Source organism: Eleginops maclovinus, chromosome 5 (assembly GCF_036324505.1).
Source record: "Eleginops maclovinus isolate JMC-PN-2008 ecotype Puerto Natales chromosome 5, JC_Emac_rtc_rv5, whole genome shotgun sequence".
Classification (NCBI taxonomy): Eukaryota; Metazoa; Chordata; class Actinopteri; order Perciformes; family Eleginopidae; genus Eleginops; species Eleginops maclovinus.
In genome coordinates, this window is record NC_086353.1 from 9,504,359 (window position 1) to 9,514,154 (window position 9,796).

General features: G+C 38.4%; 2 protein-coding genes across 4 annotated transcripts; one reads left to right on the top strand and one right to left on the bottom strand.

The window, feature by feature from the left end:
- Positions 1–310: 310 nt before the first annotated feature.
- Positions 311–6,316, top strand: tacr3l (tachykinin receptor 3-like). Its single transcript, XM_063883909.1, has 5 exons — positions 311–729; positions 1,366–1,554; positions 1,760–1,910; positions 4,134–4,330; positions 4,430–6,316. Exons 1-5 carry the CDS (start codon positions 362–364, stop codon positions 4,644–4,646), a joined length of 1,122 nt encoding a protein of 373 aa, XP_063739979.1. The 5' UTR covers positions 311–361; the 3' UTR covers positions 4,647–6,316.
- si:ch211-145b13.6 (erythroblast NAD(P)(+)--arginine ADP-ribosyltransferase) lies at positions 6,018–9,714 on the bottom strand. Of its 3 annotated transcripts, XM_063883911.1 has the most exons (5): positions 9,608–9,714; positions 9,045–9,177; positions 8,727–8,824; positions 7,903–8,612; positions 6,018–6,702 (listed from the first exon to the last, which is right to left on the bottom strand). In XM_063883911.1, the coding sequence occupies exons 3-5, from the start codon at positions 8,784–8,786 to the stop codon at positions 6,630–6,632; spliced, it is 843 nt and encodes a 280-aa protein (XP_063739981.1). In that variant the 5' UTR covers positions 8,787–8,824; positions 9,045–9,177; positions 9,608–9,714; the 3' UTR covers positions 6,018–6,629. The 3 variants fall into 3 exon arrangements, with proteins under 3 accessions (XP_063739981.1, XP_063739980.1, XP_063739982.1); XM_063883910.1 differs by lacking the exon at positions 9,045–9,177 and having other exon boundaries at positions 9,608–9,658; XM_063883912.1 differs by lacking the exon at positions 9,608–9,714 and having other exon boundaries at positions 9,045–9,478.
- Positions 9,715–9,796: the final 82 nt, after the last annotated feature.

Genomic DNA, 9,796 nt, shown 5'->3' on the forward strand with positions numbered 1-9,796 from the left:
GCAATTTTTTAGCAAAAACTGCGGAAACAAAAACAAACATTTTTTCATTTTACAAGTGTAGGAAGTGTGCATGTTAAATGTTTTCCTAAAAAGTCTGCAAGCCCTACTTATATCAGCTTGGCAGCCTGCATGATTTTTCCAGGATTAAAAGATGGAAAAAAATCCCTGATAAAACTATTTTCTATGTTTGTATCCCTCACTACTACTGTATCTGTGTGAGTGGCTGCATCAGGACCCCTCTGTCTCTCTCTCTCTGACTCTCGTGTCACATGCTGTGCGTATGTTGCGTATCAAACTCAAAGTGTTTGTTGTCGCCTGCCAGCAGCTGACAGCAGCAGATCAGACCGAGGACACTTGAGGAATGGCCTCTGAACGCAATGAATCCAGCTCAACCAGAAATCTGACCAACCAGTTCGTGCAACCCGCGTGGCGCATCGCGCTGTGGTCGGTGGCATACAGCACCGTGCTGGCGGTGGCAGTTTTCGGAAACTTGATAGTGATTTGGATTATTCTGGCACACAAGCGGATGAGAACTGTCACCAACTATTTTCTGCTGAATTTGGCTTTCTCCGATGTCTCCATGGCTGCCTTCAACACGCTCATCAACTTCATCTACGCGGCACACGGAGAGTGGTACTTTGGAGAGGTTTACTGCAGGTTTCACAACTTCTTCCCGGTCACTGCTGTGTTCGCCAGCATCTACTCAATGACCGCGATAGCCATCGACAGGTACGAGGAAGATGATACCACAGTAACTCCAGGCAATGCAAGTGATATTATTTTGTGATAATATATTATTTATTTCTCTCTTGCTTTCAGTTTTCATCAAACGTTTATACATGCATTCAGATTATTTTATGCATTTATATTTGCAGTCATTTCGTAAATAAACATACATTTTTGTATGTTTTCAAATGTACATATAAGAATATGTTAAGAACATAAACCATCATTCAATTGAAGCACTGCTCTGAAGGATATCAAAAGGGTTTGAGACCATAAAGGTTTATTGGCACATCTTTATTAATCCTGAAAAAATAAATCTCTCTTGTTTCAAACCTTTGCTTTAATCCTTGCTACTCTTAGTTTACAACAGAGATAAAACAAGTAAGGAATGATCTCCTTATACATTAATTGACTTGCAAACCTAATATTTGAAAATACTGAAAGTCCCAGATCCTTAGGTATGGTCTTTCTGGGATTTTAATAACTCAAGGGCAGCAATTATTTTGCCATCAAGGCCCCTCGACTTCAGAACGACCCGCCTAAGGGGATAAGGGAGAGACCTCTTATAATCCATTTCCTGTAGACTTTCATATGTGTGAATTCATAACTTTGGAGGATGCTGTGACCTCTGACCTACAGGTACATGGCTATCATCCACCCTCTGAAACCCCGTCTGTCGGCAAAAGCCACCACAGGAGTTATCGTCTGTATCTGGAGTCTGGCCGTGGTTCTTGCCTTCCCTCTCTGCTACTTCTCCACCACCCGTGCTCTGCCCCGCAGGACCCTCTGCTACGTTGCCTGGCCCCGCATGACGGACGACCCCTTCATGTGAGAACACTAAAACACTGACTAACCCTCCAGCTTATGTCAAGCTTCATCATCATTATCATGACCAAGTTATCATGTTTCTTGTATGGCAATTTCATGGCATCATTAACTCCAGATATGTGTTTGTTAGCCACCTCTTCATCCTGCTAGTCGTTGTCAAAAAAATTAAAATAAATACTGGTAATGTGTTTCTGCTCTTTTACAGGTATCATATCATAGTGACAGTTCTGGTGTACATGCTGCCCTTAGTGGTGATGGGCATCACTTACACCATCGTAGGTGTGACTCTGTGGGGAGGGGAGATCCCAGGTGACTCATCTGATAACTACCACAGACAGCTCCTTGCTAAAAGGAAGGTAAAACGCCACATTTCTTTAATGCATTCACACCTTTGATTAACACTTTTCCTTTTGTGTTTCTTCGGGGTGGAAGCAAAAAGGGGTATTTGTAGGCATATTATGTACACATGTAAATAAGGTTTTTCTCAAGTATAAAATTATGTATCAAAACAAAATTGAATTGAAAGGAAAGGAAAACAACTGGTTGTAAAGTTGTCAGATGTTATTGTATATTATTCGCTTGTATATTGACCTCCTTGGCTGATAAGGATTTAGTATAAGTGTCAAATATGTGGGGAGATGAAGAAATTGGTTGGAAAGCATCTTCACATTGAGAGCATTTAGATAAAAAAGAAAAGCAAGCCAACAGCTTTCAATAAAGTTAAATGTCAGTAGGCTGTCTGTTACAAAGGCTTGGAAAAAGTGGGTTGCCTTTTTTATTGAAAAAAGAGAGAAAAACAACTCAATAAACAAATAACAACCATCAGCTCTAATTGTGTTATATCTCAACCCAAAATCTTAAAGGTTTCATCGGCAACTAAATGCTGTCATGTCTGCAGAGTGAGAAACACAAGCTCACTTACAGCATCAGTTAAATGTGTCATGCTGAGCCAAATGGCACAAACGGTTCAGTGCTGTGAATGTGCAAAGAGAGAAAACACACCTCAGAACAATTAGAGCTATAGAGAGAGAGATACTTTCCATTGTCTTGTTTCGATATTGACTTTTGCAAAAATGTTATTCGATTGTAATCTAGACTTAAAATGCATCCAGAGGATCATGTTCCAGTGTAGCTCATCATCAACCAGACTTTGCAGCTTTGCAGCAGTTACTGTGGGGTTGGGGGTTAACAGTGGATTAAGGTCATCACAGCTGTCATGACGAGCATCTATAAAGACAGCCCCAGGATTAACACTCAACAGTACAATACAGAATTTATTGATAAACATCACACATTTAGCAGGTCTAGTTGCTGGTTTAGTGAGCAGACAAGGACAAGGATACCTTGGTAACAATGTTTTAGATAAATAAAATGCAAATCATTTGTTTGCAACTTTTTTTGCTAATGTCAAAATTAGAATCAGTTTCATCTTAAAGAAACTTTTTTTAATTTGTGAAATATATGCTTGGTGAGAAACAAACTAAGAAGAAATTATTTTAAAAAACGTGTATTGTTAATATTTTCTGGTATCATAACGCAAATATTCAGTATGCAGAAATCGAGACAGCAACAGGTGCAAGTTGTCATTTACAATCTTTTTTATACAAAAACAGAAATGATCAGAGGCTCATATTGCTGGCAAAATTGAGCGGCAAGATAAAAGAGATCTATAAATGTCAGGAGACAAAGCTTTCAAGCCAATGTCATGCTTGATTCAAAGGCCCATTCTGACAAGATGCCATTTGGGCTGGGGATAAGAGGAAGTCGCTCTTATCTATTCCCCAGATGAGCCTCTGCTGATGCTGTAATGGCCTCCTGCTCATTCACCCCCACAGTTCTGCATTATGCTGCAAAGCGCTGATGAGTTCTGAGCTGCTCTCTCATCTGTCACACCTGGAACCTGCTGGGTCCTGTGCGTCATCGCCAACCTTTCCCTCTCTTCCATTGAATGGAAACATATTTGGGATCAGAATGAAGGAGAACAGACAACATGCTCCCTATTTCAGAGACAATTTGCATATCAACCCATGGCTCCAAATATTCAAAGTCACAATGAAATGACATTTAGACAGTTTCGGTTCCTTTATTTGACGTTTTCTCTGGTTGAAAGGGTGTGGTTAACTGCAAGGACGAATAATACTTTTTTAAAGCTTTCTTTACATTCAGTATTAAAAAAGCTGCACCAATCAAAATGTTAAGGCTAATAATAATGTTAAAGTATCATTTGGAAGACATCCCTAGTTACTGGTAATTACCGGGCAACTCGAGGCTCTGCTACCTTTCAGCTCATTTTGACAGCCTGCAACTTCTCTGTGTACTTCAGATCACATCCACACGAATCAGTTGTTAACAGATTTAATTTTCTCTCTGTTCTAACTTTGTGTCTCAACTATAACATCATTTTGTCTTGCCTGAGATACGTCCTTTTCCAAAACAGCTCATAGAATATATAAATCAGTTTGGTGTTACAGTGTAAATGGGGTAAACCTGAGCTTGATCGCAGCAGTTCTGCAGTTTTAATGCTGAGGAGAGTTTTGGAAATCTTGAGCTACTAGTCATTTTCCTCCTTCCTCTTCCAGGTGGTAAAGATGATGATCATCGTAGTCGTGACCTTTGCCCTCTGCTGGCTGCCCTATCATGTTTACTTCATGGTGACGGGTATCAACAAGCGTCTGAGCAGGTGGAAGTACATCCAGCAGGTTTACCTGTCTGTGCTGTGGCTGGCAATGAGCTCGACCATGTACAACCCCATCATTTACTGCTGCCTCAACAGCAGGTGAGTACAAATACGTCTCTAGAACAACCCAGAAACCGATGTAGGAACTGTTCCTATTAACTGCCGCGTGATTACATGTCGGGGGTGATTTGGGTGCAGGTTTCGGGCCGGCTTCAAAAAGGCTTTCCGCTGGTGTCCCTTTGTCTACGCCTCAAGCTATGATGAACTGGAGCTCCGAAAAACAAGACTTGGACCAGGTCGCCAAAGCACCATGTGCACCCTGTCCCGTGTGGACACCAGCATCCTCAGCAAAAATAAGAGCACCTGTTCCCTTGGACACAGACTCCACTCTGAGCCCGGTCATAAAGACAGTTAGTTTTCTCCACTCGACACAGTGCAGCTCACTAGGTTTATTTGGCACATTACTTTAAGGTAAAAAAAAATGCTGATTGGACTGTATTTGGTTGACTTATAGAGCTGATCATTTTAATTTATTTACTTAACTCAGTTGGGTGTGATGAACGCCTCAAAAAGTTTGAACTGTGAGGCACATCTCCCCAAATATTTAGCCCGTTTATTAAAAGCTGCAGCAGTTTGTGTGACACACTGGAAGCATTAAGGCACCCAACACACAGACTTAACACACATACTGTTGGATCTTTGATGTTGTCAGCAAACTAACATAAAAAAAAACTATACCTTTACTCTATATACTCTTTATAACTGCAGAAGTTGTGCAAAGGAACTGCTAAATGCTTATTCAGCATACTGTAACTTCAATAGTGCCAGTAACATGTACGACAATCTTTGCTGATCTGACACATCAAAAAGAAAATACTATTAATTTAATATTAAACTATATGCTTTAATGTAACATGCAAGTATGTGAATTTGCTTTAATGCTCTACTCACGGTATGTATTTATTTAATGCCTTCAGACTGTTACTCAGTGGATTGAATGAACTGTAGGGTCAGTGTTAATGCTGCTCTTACATCATTATAATGCCCTTGAATCCATCCAAGTGACCAGTTTTAAATTATCCTGGTTGGATATGAACTGCTTGCTGCTGTAATTGTTGTTTCTCGTAGAAAGCGTGTGCCATTTAAGCCAAGGAAAAATCCACTTACTCTGGCCAAGTTACTGTACTACAGAGTTACTTTTTGTATATAATAAGTGTTTGTACAGTATGTTTTATGATATTCTGATGTTTGGTGCAGACTTAAACACACATTTAACACACACACACAAAGTGAATATAGCCTTTATGGTGAATTTGTCTTTTAGTGTTGTTTTAGTGCTGTAAAAATGTACATTTTAAATAGTCCGTTCTTCTCACAACACAGATCACAGTTATAGAGCTGTGGCTGCTCTTACTTTGTTCCACTTTCAGAAATGTTTGGTTTAATATTGGTGCAGCTACAAGGACTGAATTCATCACAACTCTACATCATCAGTTTGTTATTGTTTTCATCTTGAAAAGAAACAACCATTACATTTAACATGTATTAAAGCCACAACAAAACTATAAAAAAGTCTGTTTTCTTAAAAATAAAAATGGCGTGGTGTTCTGAGAGAAGTCATTTGGAAAAAAAGCCTGCTGGGAAGTCTTCCATAGATTCACATTGAATCAATGGTAAACATGAGTTGATCCCTCTGGGTGTGTGTGTGTGATGCTTCACAATGTGTCCGGTGCCTGCAGTACAGCAGCAATAACCTCATGCAATTTGACCTAGAAACACAACCAAATTTAATTTACAAAATATATTTTTATTACTTTCAAAAGCATGTATTGTAAATAATCACCACATAATGTAATTTACGGTCATGCAGTTGCGTGTCTCTGCAAGAATTACAAATGAAGACAATTCACTGTTTTACGTCAGGACGCAGATAATTCACTGTTTGCAAACTACTGTTAGTGTAGTTGTCACATGCAAAGATTCTCAAAGGTGAATGTACGTATAAACGGCTGTAAAAAGAGACAATAGAAGAGTAATTTAACCAGTATATATGTTTATATAAAGCTCGACTCATCGTAAAGCCCTCCTCCCTCTCTCTACTGCACACACTCCCAAACATTTAAAATATCCATATATAATAACTACGAAAAATAAATCACAGCGGTCTTATCAGATAAGTGTTAATATCAGTATATACTTCTGCTGATACGCGTGAAGAAAATGTTTTGGAAGTAATTAAAAAAACAATGAAATTACTGTGTCTACAAAAGCCGGCCACACCTTAATTGTCAGCATTCCAGACACACACATGGTCCGTTGTTCGGCTACAAACAAAGCAGCATTTTGTGTTTTAGTCATTCCCGATGCAATCTGAGTTGCTGATTACTTTTTCATCCGTCTAGTTAAAGAAAAAAAGAGACAAAATCACAAGCATCAACACAAGCCACTGGCTGGAGACATCAGCTGGAGATCTAGAGAGTGGGAGACAAAGAGAGAGTGATGAATATGCTGAATATAATGAACTTCAGATATTTCAGAGATTTTATTTCATTTATTTTTGCAATTTGTGTTTCCTCTGTGCTTTTCTTCCTGGTATAGAAAGTGTACAGGGTTAAGCTTTTGAGCCTCAATCAGGAAACAGCAACATTATAATCAAAATCAAACCTGGATGGCGGGGTTGTTACAAACCCCAGGAAAAGCCCTGAGCCTTAAAACCAATTTGTGTTTGAACAAACTATGAAATTACAACCTCAACAACGTATCATTTCAAACATTCGGCCCTAAAAGACTTAGAAACACTTAGAATTAATTAGTAATTTAGACAATGATAATTTGCTTTGTGATGAATAAATATCATATTATTAAATCATTAAGTCCCAACATTGGGAGGCAGGGTTAATGAATACTATTGCTCTAAGGGTTTATAGTTTGGATTGTTTTCTAATGTCAGCACTGTCAATCAAATCTGATCAAAAATAATCCCCTAACTCTTTTGTATTTTTTTGTGAGAAATTAATTCAGCTGCTTTTTTATTTTCAGATAAGGTCATTTATGATGGACATTGAAAGATGTAGTTCAAGCTGGTCTTGGTAGCCGAGTGGTTCCTGCGCATGCTCCGTCCAACCCCCCCATTTCTACTTTGTTGTCCGTCAAAAAAACAAAAACATTTACTAAAAATGTTACAGAAAAGAGAAAGCTATTAGATATTTATAATATTTAATCATGACCTATTGCTTGCTTAAAGCATTAGCATTAATGTATGTTTTCTTGTGTCTTTTCTTTGGTTAAGGAACCTCTTCACTTTTACGATCCCTGCCCAAACCTTTACATCTGCACACACAGGCTGTAAGCTTGATTATTGAGTGTTAAGCTCCTCTTTTATGATGTTTGATTATTGAATATTTTCTCCTTTTCAAATGTATATAAGAACACAAAATATCGAGATAATGTTATTTTAAGATGCTGTTAAATGTACACAAGGCCACGTAAAACTCTGTGGTCTTTTGGTTTATTTCAAATATTAGATGCCAAGTAATATTTTCTTAATCATTCATAATTCTGTAGCAATCAAACTTATTAAGGAACATATTGACTTTATAAAAATAAAATCCCTCTTACTTATCGTGGGATTAAGCGAAACACACAGTATTTTAATCAAGAAAATGTCTTACCGTGACAGAATGTAACAGTTGTGGGTGCTGTTCAGTGATGAGTGTTTCAAAACGATTCCAGTGTATTCAGATTCATTGATGCTATCCTTTAGTTTATTTACTGCCTCAACAGTAAACTCTTCAGTTGGAGATAAGAGGACCATGTCCTGGTCTGCTGTGCAAATGTTGGCTCCCGGGTTGATAAAGTAGCAAGAAGTGATATTGAAGACGAATTGCCCGTCGAAATCTACCATGTTTTGCATAGAGCGGTAACTTGACCAAACTTTGGTGAATTTTCCAAATCTCACCTTTGAGCCCTCTTTTGCTGTGTAATCCTCTTGGACAACATACACAGTCTTACACTCCTTTTGCTCCAGCAGCCACATTGAATCCATGAGCAGGAAGTGAAGTGACTTGTAATGGAACTGGTTTTCATAGGTACTAACATTTCCGCCAGTTGTCTGTACTGCATTGTCAAAAGTCTTGGAAAAATCTTGATTCTCTTCAACATAATATGCCAAAAGTGCAGCCATATGTTCTTTTGTTCCTCCAGGGATCAGTTTTGAACATGCAGTATTTCTAGTCCATGCTTCCTGGAATTCCTTACTGCTGTTTAGTTCCTGTTTTAAGAGCCCTGAGTGGACAAACTTCTCCAAGGCTTCATTACGGCATCCATTGTACATGTCATCTACGGCATCTGGGGCCATGTCCATCACTTTGGCGCTCTCTGCCTTTAATTGAGTGAAGGATTTAAAATATAGATAGAGAGGAGAATATTATTATTTTATTGTAACATAACATCACAACAGTTTTGGATAGCTATTAGTAAAATAAATAAAACTTACTTTGTAGAAGAGAGCTGTGAAAACAATTGAGGCTAAAAGCATTTTTCTTGTGTTCCACATTTTGAAGGTCTTTTCCTGTGTACTGCCTGTGCAGAATGCTGAAACAGAAATCCAAGAAAAGCATTGCAGGACCAAACTTGAAGAGAAAGTTGTACACAGTCCATAAATGGGTTGATCTTTCTTATTACTCAAATACTTTGTTTAGACAAGCCTACAATCCTAGATCTACCATTAATCATTATCCTCCCTAGGAAAAAGGCACCCCAGATAAAAAGAAATCAACCCTAAAATGAAAAGAAAATACTGAAAGGCACATACCTTAAGATAGACAAACTAATTTCTGAGAACAAAAATCACGTCTCGTCTCATCAATCTGCAGGGGAGTGATAATTCTCTGCCGAACACTGTCTCTGGTGGAGTACAAACTTATCGAGCAACGCTTACTCATTTCCTGTGGTAAGGAAATAACACGCCATTAAGATTGCTGATGCCGGAGCTATTCCTTCTGTGAGAGCTACTGAATAACTGAAGTGAGACAAAAACAGCTAAAACTGGATGCTTTCTTTTTCTTTGTCCTTTTTCATTAAACAACTAACATTTTGATGGATCAACTTTATATTGTTGTGACCGGCACCCCTTTTCTAACATGCTGTGTTGTAGTTTATCTATAGCTAGACTGAACATTAGATGCTTGCCTAAAACTTTAACTTGCTGCATTCAGTATGGAATGAATGCATAGATGCTTTTCTGAATGTAAAAGTAGGGTAACTTTTAAATTAAATCTTTAAAATGTAGTAAAACAAGTTCTGATGAAAAAAAAAACATTGCATAATCTTCTGTTGACAAATGAAAGTAACTGTTCTCACTGCACAGACACTAACCTGAAAAACTGTTCATGCTGTTTTCCCTGGTGCCCCGGTAGACTGTCAGCAATTGCTCCTATGCAGTTATGTTCCTCCTACTTCCTTCCTTCCTTCCTTCATTTCCTCCCTGCTGGTACAGGAGCCCTGTAGTATCTCAACTAATCATACCAGCACTTGTAACCTTTTGTAATTCTAACAAATGTTCTT